The sequence below is a fragment of the Mercenaria mercenaria genome, chromosome 19 (genome assembly GCF_021730395.1).
Source record: "Mercenaria mercenaria strain notata chromosome 19, MADL_Memer_1, whole genome shotgun sequence".
Classification (NCBI taxonomy): Eukaryota; Metazoa; Mollusca; class Bivalvia; order Venerida; family Veneridae; genus Mercenaria; species Mercenaria mercenaria.
The window spans coordinates 37,466,132-37,480,179 of record NC_069379.1 but is presented as its reverse complement, the minus strand read 5'-3'; the positions used below and the strand labels follow the sequence as shown (position 1 = coordinate 37,480,179).

General features: G+C 35.0%; 1 protein-coding gene across 9 annotated transcripts in view; it reads left to right on the top strand.

Moving 5' to 3' along the window:
• The window catches only part of LOC123542772 (uncharacterized), a 56,767-nt gene that overhangs the window by 16,832 nt on the left and 25,887 nt on the right, over positions 1-14,048 (top strand). For 4 of the 9 annotated variants that reach the window (XM_053531420.1, XM_053531417.1, XM_045328767.2 and 1 more), the window contains exon 2: positions 8,899-8,980. In XM_053531420.1, the coding sequence (XP_053387395.1) occupies positions 8,929-8,980 (52 nt within the window). In that variant the 5' untranslated portion in view covers positions 8,899-8,928. Of the gene's footprint in view, positions 1-1,139; positions 1,267-2,950; positions 2,970-8,012; positions 8,653-8,898; positions 8,981-14,048 lie in introns of those variants that run through there. The other 5 variants (XM_053531419.1, XM_045328766.2, XM_053531418.1 and 2 more) reach the window with 4 other exon arrangements.

Here is a 14,048-nt window from a genome sequence, read left to right as displayed (position 1 = left end):
CTCATACATGATACTCCGTACTAGATGTATTATTAATTTCTCCTAGCTATACCACATTGTATATATCATCACAGTTTCTACAATACACATATGCCTGATACTCCGTACTAGATGTATTATTAATTTCTTCTAGCTATACCACATTGTATATATCATCACAGTTTCTACAATACACTTATGCCTCATACTCCGTACTAGATGTATTATTAATTTCTTCTAGCTATACCACATTGTATATATCATCACAGTTTCTACAATACACGCATGCCTCATACTCCATACTAGATGTATTATTAATTTCTTCTAGCTATACCACATTGTATATATCATCACAGTTTCTACAACACACTTATGCCTCATACTCCATACTAGGTGTATCGAGGTGCATATTGCACAATTTCCACCAGAGGTATCGCAATCTGTCCTAGATAAACCACAGTGTATGTATGTGATTCTGCTAAATTCATTGCGCCAAGATGCACGTGCGCTACGAGCTGTGGTACCCCTGTGTAACATTTTGTCCATGAAGTATCACTGTGCATCACAATTTCTGCAAGGTGCTTCACAACCCCTCTCTCTTCAATTTTTCACAGTATGTAATTCAAAATTTCCACATCACAACATGCCCTAGATAAATGACAGTGTACAAAGCACAATTTCTGCCACATGCGCAATCTATCTGCCCTTGATGTACCAAAATGTATACAACACAATTTTCACTTGATTCACAATCTGTCCCAAACGTACTACAGTGTATTCAGCACAATTTCCGTTAGATGCACATTCTGTATCTAAGTACCACAAAGTGAACAGTCGTTTATAAGGCCTAAAAATTGTTTGTTTCCGGTATCCCGACCTACCCTAAATGCTTTAAGGCCTTCAACGTTTTAACAAAATGCTGCAAAACTGCACTTTTTATGCTTTAAACATGATCAGTGATGTTAGAAACCAACTTACTGATGCTTTAAGGCAAAACCCTCTTATTTGTATCCATTTTTTGACACGAAAGTAATTTCTAAAAAGTCCCACTTAATAAAATGATAATAATAAAAAAATTACCGACTTCCCTACCCTCATTTTTTTGAGCACCGGAATCAAACAATCTTTTATTTTAGGCCTAAATGTTTTTTTTTTTTTAGGGAATGCAACACATTTTTTTCGCCTTCTCCTAGATGTATCACAGTGTATGCAATACAGTATCTCATGATGTATGAAGCGAAATTTCTACATGATGCATCTCAATGTTTACGGTACAATTTCACCTAGGTAAGTGATGAATACATTCTAGATTCAGCACAGTATGTGCAACATAGCTTCACGTAGTTGCATCATTTGGCAGAAGGAATAGCGACAATGTCTATGTGAACGCCATATGAGTATAACCGTATAGCCGAAGGACTTTAGATTCATTTAGTCGGAAATAACGCTACTACATACAGCAATTAGACACAAATCAAATAATTTCAGATAGAGATGACTCAAAGCTAATTTATTAACGTAACCCGCGAGCTCATGACAAGAAATTATAGTTAATGTTTCTTGATTCAGTACCATTCTGGTTGTGTAACAATAACTAGATCCAAAAGTATTGCCGAAACCATTATACATATGAGCCGCGCCATGGGAAAACCAACATAGTGGCTTTGCGACCAGCATGGATCCAGACCAACCTGCGCATCCGCGCAGTCTGGTCAGGATCCATACTGTTCGCTAACAGTTTCTCTAATTGCAGTAGGCTTTGAAAGCGAACAGCATGGATCCTGACCAGACTGCGCGGATGCGCAGGCTGGTCTGGATCCATGCTGGTCGCAAAGCCACTATGTTGGTTTTCTCATGGCACGGCTCATATGTAAGAAGTCCATTATTGATTTGCTCTGTTAGATTCTGTAGTTTCGAAGTATATATTCTAAGTTCTAACTGACATTTTAACCATTGCATGAGAAGATTGTGCCTTGTGGTGGCCGTAAAATGTTTTCCTGTACTTATACTCGGTGTTGTTATATTTTCCGGTCCCTTGAGATCACAGAGTCAGTTCAGTCTTTACATACACTAGGACCCCGCTGAAGCTGGTACCAGGGGGCGTGAAGGGTGTTTGCACATTTCAATACCTGCCAAGAACAGACTCCATCATTTCGAGTCTGCTGTTATTTTGACTGATTACATTCTATGCATTCCAGGGCCTAATTTGCGATACATGCTCTATGGCTGTGTTTTGGGTGCTCTATTCTTTCTACCTTTTTATCTTTCAAAGAATATTCTCATAGATTTTATAATATAAGGGTGTAGTACATATATATACGGGTGGACGGATAGCTCAGTGGTTTCCAATCCTGAGGTCGGGGGTTCGATCCCCGGCAGCTACTCGGGAATTTTCAGAAACGCTTTTCAGTGTTTCCCACCTAACTAGAGGTGTACTGGTCAGGAACCCAGGCAATCCTTGCGTGTATCAGTGCTATACACTGGGCACGTTAAAGAACCAGGCTGTCTATTCGCAATGAGCTAGGCTAAGTTAGCCGGACAAGCCTGTATCTGATTTCTGATCTCTCTGTCGTGGGGGCTTTGTCTCACTCTGTCCCTCTGGTCAGATCGCTCTGTGTCTGTACTAGTAGAGGATGAATTATGCGCCCTGTGTGGCTGCATTTGAACTATGTAAAGCGCCTTTGAACGTGAAATTGATCATGAAAAGGGCGCTATGTAAATCTGGTATAATAATAATAATAATATATATACCAGATATATTTTTGTTGATTTCCCATGTTACTAATTGTATATACTAGCTGGTCTGTTCTGCAGTTTTTGTTTTCAGAAATCTTTTCCAGAATGCCCACTCACAAGCAAGCCATAAACTACATTCCCACCTGATCCCCCTTATTTACCTACGATTATAATTTCACGAATGGACACGTCCGCACTTGTCTACGAAAGTATCTGTTTCGAACAAATACACAGAACAACAGCAGATAATTTAGGTATAGCAACGCCAAATTTTAACTTATATTGACATTTATACCGATGTTATATTATTTTATGAATGCCACCAGCTTCCTCCACAGTCTGCTTAATTGGTTAAAGACAGCATCAATAACAAGTACACACATTATGAGCTTAAAATGTACTTGTCAGCACTGTAGCATTTTGTATGCTTGTTTGGGCTGAAGGCACTATGAAGTGTTAAAAGGTAATATGGCATTGGTTCACCTTTAGACTCGAGATATACATGTACGCATACGTGTATATTAAAGAAATATAATCATTAACATTTAGCACGTCCTTGCATGCTGATCATGGTCTGCACTGTTCGCAAACAGTCCGTAATTTTTTCAGTGAACACCCTTTGATTAATAGGTGGTACTGCCCAAATTGAATGATGGACCAGTCCATTTTAGAAAAGCAGGATAAAGGTTAATGGCTCAGGCTACAGCTTGTATTAAAATGTCTTTACTGTATTTAATGGGTAAGTAAGACATATGTGTCAATCCTGTTATTATTTGAGGCACATATGGGTCTGTGGGTAAAATAGCAGAGTTGCACAATATAAATTAGTTATTTTTTTTTGTTTTGTGTCAGTCTTATAGTTTGAAATCATAGCAGTGTTGTACAATATCAGTTGGTATCAATTTAGTATTATTTGTTTCTTGTCAGTCTTATAGTTTGAGATAATAGCAGAATTATACCACTATCAATTTAGTATTATTTGTTTCTTGTCAGTCTTATAGTTTGAGATAATAGCAGAATTATACCACTATCAATTTAGTATTATTTGTTTCGTATCACTCTTCTAGTTTGAAATAATAGCATTTTTTATCATATAAATTACAATGTAGTATGATAGTCTTACAGTTTGAAATAAGAAAGTTAATGATTCGTTTTTGTGTCAATCTTATAGTTTGAATATACTTTTCTTGAGCTACTGTTTGATTCACCGATATCCGTTTGGTTTTTGAATTAGAGCTTTAATCTGCAAGATCCAGATATAAGTTTAATTAAAGCCATCATCTTCGGGGATAGTAGAATGAACTTTTTCAATTTCAAGAATATCTTTTATCTTTGTCAATACTATAGCTCAAAATGCAGTTTTAACTGGATAAAGATTTGGCTCTTGAAAATATCGAAATTTTATTCTTTTCGAGATTTTACTTAATTTTATGGGGAAATGATGCTTTTATGCTAACTAACATATCATGAACTTAAACAATCCACCAACAAATAAAGTCGACATTGACATTTTAAAACTGTTTGGTATAAAAGATGGCTGAAACTTGCCATGAAAATATTTTGTCAAAATGATTTCTAATGCTAAATGAAAAAGAATAAAAAAATGTCCATCTCGCACATGGAGAGGTCTTAAGAATTATATGAGCCGTGCCATGGGAAAACCAACATAGTGGGTGTGCGACCAGCATGGATCCAGACCAGCCTGCGCATCCGCGCAGTCTGGTCAGGATCCATGCTGTTCGCTTTTAAAGCCTATTGGAATTGGAGAAACTGTTAGCGAACAGCATGGATCCTGACCAGACTGCGCGGATGCGCAGGCTGGTCTGGATCCATGCTGGTCGCATACCCACTATGTTGGTTTTCCCATGGCACGGCTCAAATACAGAGCGAATGATATTGTCATTTTTAAAGAGAAATAAAGGAATGAACATGTTAGGGAATAGGCCGATCAAACTGTAAATTGTTGAATGATAAATAGGTTTTAGTAAGTATCAAAAATCTTTCTAAAGTCAGCCGGACGGTATCCCAGCAAGCATGAATTTAAACCCGAACGCCAAATTCGGCGCTAATCCACCGCGGCGGGGTCAAGTAATTCAAGTCGAATTCTTTCATGGCCCTTTGTTGCATGAAAAATCATTCATTTGACATTTACTATGAGCAAGTATGTTGATTAGTTTGTGCAAAATTCATCAAATAATTACGACAGAACAAGTAAGTTCCCTTAGAGAACAGGGATATGACTCTCTTGAAGAAAGAAAACTCCAGACTTGTACGTTTGGATCAATATTCACGGAGTAATTAATTTTCTCGGAAATACGCCGTTGGAGGTACTGCTAATCTAGTGGAAAAAGGAAGCTTTAGATTTGTGTCTTTTCAACTATTCATTACAATGTTTCTTATAATCATTATAACGAGAACATGAGATTAATCCCTCCACTAATCCTAAACTATAGGTTTGTAAAGTCTAGCCGCTTTTTTGTGTAAGAGACATATCTTCAGCCGTTTTATCTGTTTAACATTAGTTAAGAGAAGAAGCTTACATCGCTCGTTAACGACGTTCGGGGACGACTTTTCCCTCGCTATTAATTAAGAGATTCTGGTGACCCCAGTCAGAACTACTCTCAACTTGAAATCGTGTACGCTATACCCATACATCGTTGCGTCGGTCATTAGCCATTTTAGGCCCGCCCGGTTAACTCAGGATACACAAAGAGAGCAAGACAGTCTAATACCGGTAGAAGATGGTTCGACTAGCCGTCGAATCGAACGTTCACTATGGTTATTTGATTAAAAAAAAACAAAAAACAACACACACACAAAAACAAAACAACAACATTGTGTCTGAAATCTTTCCACCTCTGATTGATGTGGTGAAGTTGGCAGTTACTTGCGGAGAACAAGTTTGTACCGGTACAGAATCCAGGAACACTTGTTGGGTTAACTCCCGTTACATAACTGAAAAATAGTTGGAAAACCCAAAACAAACGCACAATCAAATCCTTCAGAGAAGCTGTCAACCACTAAGGAATGAATACGTATAATTGTCTAATTGTATATGATACTGTTGCTCTGACTTTTACAGTTATCGAGTGAATACGTAAATCAGACAACTGGTCCCTAAAATTAAAGCTTAGCTCAGCGGGGAATTAATTTATTGTGAAAAATGAATTTATGAAAAAATGCGAGTTAGTGCAATTAAACCTTTAGTTCTATTTTCAAGTAGGCCTTGCTCTTTACTAATACACAGAAGCCGAGACGATGTCCCTATTTTAAAAATAAATCTTTATGTTAATAAAAATATAGAAGTTGAGAGGGAGTCCCTATTTTGACTTAAATATTGCTTTTAAATATTACACCGAAGCCGAGACGGGGGGTCACTATTTTCAGTTAAGTCTTGCTTTTAAATAATACACCGAAGTCGAGTCAAAAGAATGACACAGGGAGCGCAACTCTTGATTCTTGTATCAATGAAGACATTACGTATGAAACAGGAATGGTGTTCATGTTGAAAACTACGTTTGTTTTGTTTTTGTTGGGTTCAACGTCGCACCGACACAATTACAGTTCATATGGTGACTTTCCAGCTTTGATGGAGGAGGAAGACCCCAGGTGCCCCTCCGTGCATTATTTCATCAAGAGCGGGCCCCACCTGGGTAGAACCCCCAACATTCCGTAAGCCAGCCCCAAGTGAGGCTCGAACCCATATCGGTGAGGGCAAGTGATTTCAAGTCAGCGACCTTAACCACTGAGCCACGGAGGCCCCTTGAAAACCACGTGGTAGAGCTACTAATCTCGACGCAATATTTGTGCTATACCAACGAAATCAAGCAAAATAGAAGCGAAAATATATTTACTGGTATGTAGAGCTGAGTCTGACATTTATCTGCTTCGTTATGGAAAAAAGAAGAAATCAACATGTTTTTGGACTCACAATCCCTCATTTGTAAATTGATCGCGTACCCGTTTGCGCTATGGGGACTTCATTTATTGTCTTGTTTAGGTTGAAAAAAAGCTAGCGCCTATGTTATCAAGACTTTCAGCACGCCTTTGTGAAATATTCAAGCGAGGAAGCCACCCAACTGACTTACGGAATGTCGGTGGTTATACCAAAGTGCCCGCTCGTGATAAAATAATAAACGGAGGGGTACCTGGGTTCTCTCTCCACCATCAGAAAGTGGCTATATGACATATAATTTTGTCGACATGACGTTAATCCCGACAAAAACTAAAATATAACAAATGATAAGTTTAGATAAGTCTCCAGATTAGGTTTGCAAGCAAACTCAGTTACATTTTCTTGTTTATTTTCCTTTATTTCATTGAATTTGTCAAATGTTCAGATTAGACAATATAGTGTTTCTTTTTTTACATATACTGGACACGAGAACAAAATCGGTTCTCCAGTGGGATTTATTTCCTCCCGCGCGAGTTTTCTTCTCCCGCGGGAACATTTCCCTAACTTAACAAATCGCGGGGGAAAAAAGCTCTAGAACGGAGGGTTTAGCGAATTTTAAAAGTTTATTTGTTTTCATTGTCAGAATACTATTTATTTGTGTTTAAGGTTCTCTTTTACTATTTTAAACATGTAAACATTCAGCAATTTGAAAAAAATAACGCGGGAGGTTTCCTCCCATACAGTAGTCTGACGGATATTCCCTCGAGGAATTTTCCTGCGTCTACCTTGTTTCAAAGTAAGTATTATTGCGTCATCATTTTCTTTTTTCTTTTTCGTTTTCAAGGATAGACTATATCTTCAAATTCAAGAAAGGATTTGGCCAGTCAATTCAATGTAATTAGAGGGTGTCTCTTCAATACCATTAAAAGCTTAAGCACATTTAGGTAGGACTGAAGGAGATTTTGAAGAAATACATGAAGCTTAGTTTAACGTATTCCAGTGCATCAGTATGTCCGTCATTGGTGACGTATGCGTCATTCATATGACACACTCAAGGTCATGATAAACAACACCAATGTTAACCTTTACCCTGCTGTATTTCTAAAATGGACTGGTCCAGCATATTCAATCTGGACAGTACCATTTATCATTCAAAGGGGTGTTCACTGAAAATTTGCTGACTGAATAGCGAACAGTGCAGACCATGATCAGACTGCACGGATGTGCAGACTGATCTTGGTGTCTGCACTGGTCGCAAAGGAAAAATCACTTGACACCAGCAGGCTAAAGGTTAATAGTGCGAGCATTTTAAAGATATTTTCCGAAATTCGTTACAGTTATTGACTTGTGGTATCGAATTCGATTCCAGGCAACACAGTACAATACTAAACATTTCTTAGGCTGGATTTCTCTATTACTAACGTTACTTGACATGAGGCATTAATATTTCAAAATTTCTGTCGTAATTAATTAGTATCGATTACGCGAATTCTGAAAGTGCAGGTACATGCTGTTTGAAAATTTCATTTGAAAAATTCTAAACTTGAAATTGGCCGGGCCATTTACCTACCGGAGTTGTAATTGTGTGTGCTTTCGCACGTTGTTGTCAAAAAAGTGTCTCGATCAGTTTTGAAGTAAACATGTCAGTCTTTGTACCACCAATGTTTGCGTTGCTAACGCGCGTGGAAGATGTGACAACTAACACAAGGAAAAGGCTTGAAGAATACGAAATTAATGAAACTTATACGTAATACTTGATATTTGTTTCCTGTAGATTAAGCGCAATGTGCACAAAGGAACGTTCCACCATTTTCCCCGCTTTTCTTGTCGTAGGCGGATATAGAAACAGCTCAGCGGCGCACGCATGTAATTTAACCAATCATATATCGCCCTCTGTGATTTATTTAATTAACTCTTAATGGCGGTGATAATATGAATATTGAACGGTTAATTGGCCCGTTATCGCCAATTTCCGACGCGAATTTCTGACATAAGATATCACATCAAATAGTCCGAGAGATTCTTTATAAAGGAGCGAACGGGTAGGGGTTCTTTCATTTATTTACAAGACGTAAAGGAAGTTTCAAATAATTACATATAACTTGATAAATATAATATTTTAGTAAAAATAAATTTGTGATTATACCTAAAAAAACTGCTGATTTGAATACAAATAAGAATTTTCGTATTTGTAAAAACATCCGATTTTACTCACAGTGCCTCGATACGCATTGCAACTGCTACAGTTAGGAAAGCCGTAACTGAATTATTCTCGTTTAACGTTTTAGAACTTTGGGGAACGCACTGCCTGAAAGACGATGAGAATTTCACATAATTTAGCTGTTTTTCCGCTCGTGATCTTTTTAACAGGTAAGATTTTTTCTTTTATTTTATAATTATGATACTTTTTATAACTTGAGTTAACGCTTACATTTACGCTTACGATAACGTAGCATGTGTCAGTTTTTCTTTATAATGTATTTCTTCCTAATTTAGGAAGGACCATTTAGAATCATTAGAAGTTGTATACAATTCAATTTTTTTATTATCTAAGACTAGCGTAGAAATATTTTGAAAATAGCATGGCTTACTTTGCGTAGTATATGACTAAAACTTATTTAAATAGGAAAATGCATATAAATGTTTGACCTATGACTATTACGAAGAAATATTTCCAAAAATTTTATTGTCATTTTTCTATAGTAAACGCGAGGCCTTTATACATATAGGAAAACATTTCGATTCAGGAATAATTTTTGCTAGTATCTTTGTTTTATTACTTGGCGGATTTTAGCAAGATAAAAAGCGTCAAAGACAAAAAATGAGTACTTTCATCAGCAAAATATTGTCTGCCACACATTCTCAATATTTTCTTCAAACAATTCATTCCAATATTCCAGTGTGCACTTTACCTACGCATTTGGTTCGTGAAAAATATATTTGGGCAAAGTGTTTGAGAAAATATTGAGAATGTCTGACAAACGTTTATTATCGAGGAAAGCACTCGTTTATACCTGTCTTCGATGCTTTTTGTATCATTAAAATCAGTCCAGTAATAAGGAAATTATAAGCAGCAATGTTACCTGAATCGAATTATTTTTCCGTGTGTACGATACCGAAATGTTGGCCACCTTGTAAAATGTCTGTTGTCAAAAGCACTTTGATCGGTTTTGCTTTTGCAGACCTTTCCAGAGACCTATAGGGTTACGTACCTTCTAAATATTATAAAAATATACAAACATTCGAAGTCTTTAGCAAATAAATTTTAAAAAAGAGAAATAAATAAAAATAAAATTACACCGCCAGAATTGTAATAAGTCTTCTAGAAAATAGAAATATCATTTCTGATGGATGCCACTTTATATGGATTTTGTAAAGAAGAGAATTTATGTTTTACAGTGTTTTCTAAACATAAAGAAATACAGAGACTTTTATCAATTTGGAAAAACACCAGTCAAATTTTGTTAAGATAATTTTTGTTTTACAGTTACTTGCCTAGATGTTTGCTGGGTATAAAATTAAGGAAAACACCGACTTTAAATGCATCGAAGGAAAAGAAAAAATGAACTTACAATAAAATATTTCGCTCTAAGGTGTGACCTTAATTTAGACGTTTTTATTTTCTCATAAAATGGTTCTTTGGTGCAGTATACGGTAATTCACTATTTTCGAAGTTCATAATATCCATTAAAGGGACACTCCTCCATATTTACATAAAAATTTCCAAAAAAAAAAAAAAAAAAAAAAAAGAAATGACTCATTAAAATTTTATTAGTAACTGCAAATAAAATGTAACACAAGATGAGGTCCGAATATATTGATAAAAATACCTATCTAATACTTTACCATAAAAAGTAAAAAAATTGCATAGGATAGAATCAACCCAGGCTAATACTCGGAAGGTGGAACAATGACATGACCAAAGAACATAACCAACAGGGATGTGTGACGTCATTTTTGACGTCACTTTACCCCGTGTCGTCACGAAAATAATCGTTAATGCTGATACTTTATATGATAAACTGATTCAAACAATCAAGTTATCATAATTGTGCTTAGGTAATTAATAAACAACTTAATAAACGGTAAAAACTATCCAAAGCGTTAATCACGCAGTAAAAATGTATGTAATATATCAGGTGTTGATTATTGCATACCCATGAAATAGCGACTTAAATATTTCTGATCTAGGGTCAATTATAAATTATAAAAACTATCCAAAGCGTTAATCACGCAGTAAAAATGTATGTAATATATCAGGTGTTGATTATTGCATACCCATGAAATAGCGATATAAATAATTCTGATTTACAATTATAAATTATCAAAAAAATGAAATTCTTTTTTTGGAAAATTACGATATTTCGGCGTTATTATGAACGCTAACCCCTTTTATTGACACGGATAAAACGTCTGTGTATCTAAAATGATTTTATTCTATTTATAATGGCTTTAACTATTAACCTTCATGCTAATTGTTTTCAAGGATCCCTTAATAAATTTTGTATATGGTTCTTATTCGATGAATCTAAACAAATTACATAAAGAAAACTAATTTAAAAAAGTGTTTACCAGTGAGCTTATAGTAATTCATTATTTTAATGCTTGTGTTTCAACTTAATTTGTCATTTTTTTGTTGTATTACTATATCACATTCTCATTCCATATCGGACTTTTGGTGCAAAAAGTACACAACACTTTAAAGGGGAGGAATGTTTAACTTTGAGTTGATTTAATATGAAAGCCTTTGTCCGGTCACTCACATTTCACTGGAATAGTTTTTAAAATTGGACTTAAAAAAAGAAGATATATGGCAGTTTGAAATCTAAGTAGGCCTAAATATCTAAAGTTTATGCAGTCACACTTGCCACCACTTTGATCTTTCTCTAAAGGTCAGTACCGAATCATAATCTTGTACTTCTTAATTTTGCCCGCCCGTTTAACTTAATAGGGAGAGTCCAGATCTACGGATTGCGGGGTCGCGAGTTCAATCACAAAGCGAGGCATATTTTCTCCGTGACGATTGATAAAATACATTGTGTCTGAAATCATTCGTCCTCCACATTTGACTTATATGGGGGAAGTTGGCAGTAATTTGCGGGGAATAGGTTTGTACCGGTACAGAAACCAGGAACATTGCCGTTACAGAACTGAAATTTATGTTGAAAATCGGCGTTAAACCCAGAACAAACAAACACTTCTTAATTTTACGCTTTTATCAAGTTCGAGACAATGCGCTGCAGTTATAATGAATATTTCTTGTGAAGTAAGAAAGGTCCAAAATTACCGTCAATTCTTTCATAAGAAAATTTCAAAAGTAGTTACCAAGCTCATTTGTCAATTTTGCATAGTTTTCGCTTATTTAAACAGCTCTATTTATTTTATCCAAATAATTATTTTGTAATATAGATTTTGCTTTTAAATTAGTTCCGTTTCAGTACAGAAATTCCGTGGTTGTTACGATGAAACACTTGCATAATTGCGATTTCTGCACCAATTTGACCCTTAGGAAGCCGACGATAATATCCGATAATACATTTATTTCGAAAATGTCGTGCAAAAAATAATACACGGTAAATAAATATGCGTAAAACTATTTTACCCCCAAGGGAATCAATATAATTTGCACTGTGTAACTCTTGCCCATTTAGTTTTGTTCTATTAAATTCGATTTTCGTAATAAATCCTTTCAAACACGGATTTTATTAATTGACATACTTTCCTTGGCTTGTTATGCTGCAAAATATAAAATACTTAATCTGGATTTAACAATCTTTTTTTATAGAAATAACGTAAGAAATTCAAAGAAAAATCATTAATTGCTTGTAATACTTAGGCCAATACTATAGGAAGTGAACATTTTAATTTCTGTTAAAAAGACATACAAAAATGAACTTTTTTCATTTATTTGGAAATGAAAGTTGGATGTAAAATTCGAAATAAATGCAGTATATGTAATCTAAATTTTCTTATGATCTATTAAGAGTAAAAAACCTGGGGTCATTTCTGTGATTCATTGAAATTTCAACATAATACACATACTATTCTTGATTCAAAGACCTAGACTGTATTTTGACCTGCCAATCTTCATTATATTTGTGTCTTGCAAAGTCTATGCACTGGGATGAAGAAATTTGCCAACTACTTTCCCAGGAGAAATGGACTTTAAAGTGAGTATAAATAATTGAACATATCTAATAACTCAGGAACTACAGAGCATAATATTGAGTGATGGTTAAATCTTATAAAATTAAATTTATATAAGTATCATTAAAGTGTGGAAAATGAATTTTAATGATGAATTCCAAGGTTTCGCAAACGGAAAGCTCGACTAGTATGAACTATCGTACTTTAATTAAGTTGAACTGCTATTATTCTGCTTGGTTGCTTTTCTTGCTTCCAAAGGATCTTTTAAAGTAAATGTTTTTTGAAAACGTATTTAAGTTAAGATTTGAGTAATTAGATTTGATTAAGGTTTGCGTGATTGAATTTGGAATCACATGTACACTATTATAAATGAGCTTAAAATATCTGTTAATAGTCATTTTGCATAGTTTGCTTTCAGATTTTAGACCCTAAATCACTTACTTTAGGTAAATAATAAGATTTGTCTCATGGAAGTTCATATAGCTTTTGGAATTTGAAAAGTGTTTATAAATTTCTTTATTGAGAATCGAATACAGACGATCGTCAGTATTCATTTTAATAGCAGAACATTCTTACCTCTAAAAGTTCGATCGTGAACCTCTTGTATTACTGGCAAACTCTGCAAGATCAGAAATGCAATTCAAAGTCTATCGTCAATCTCTTAGTTCTTACATCTAAATCTTTGCACCTATGTCTATTGAAGTCTTAAAAGTTTCCCCGTACTTGGATTCAGTGTTGTTATATTTTCTGGTCTTTTGGGATCTGGAGTCCATTCAATAGTTGTTAATAGAGTCCACTTATGTCGGTGCTGATGCGTGGAATGTTTTTCAATTTCTTTACCTTTATAAACAATTCAATCAAACTTGATCTATTAGCTCTTGGTTGCATTTTATCTCCAAAGGATCTTTTACAGATTTTATTTTCATACAAAGCATGTTAAGTGCACTGTGTGAGCCGTAAATTTTCCCCCGTACTATGGGATTGAGTGTCTTGTTACGATTGTATTGAAGCATTCAACCTCTGTTTGAAAAAATGTTAAACTTGTCATTATAAACTTTTATATAACTTTTAACTGTATTGCTAAAAGGACATGCTATGCTCTACCCACAAATTACTTTTAACAAGTTCAAATAATTATTTTGCCATTTTCGTATTTCTATACAAGAACGACGGTTGATTAAAAGCAAAAATAAACTACAAGTAACAACTCACAACCCTTTATTTAGGTAGACCAATTCATTAGAATGTCAATATATTTTTTGGCTATGATGAAAAATGCAATGAACTTAAT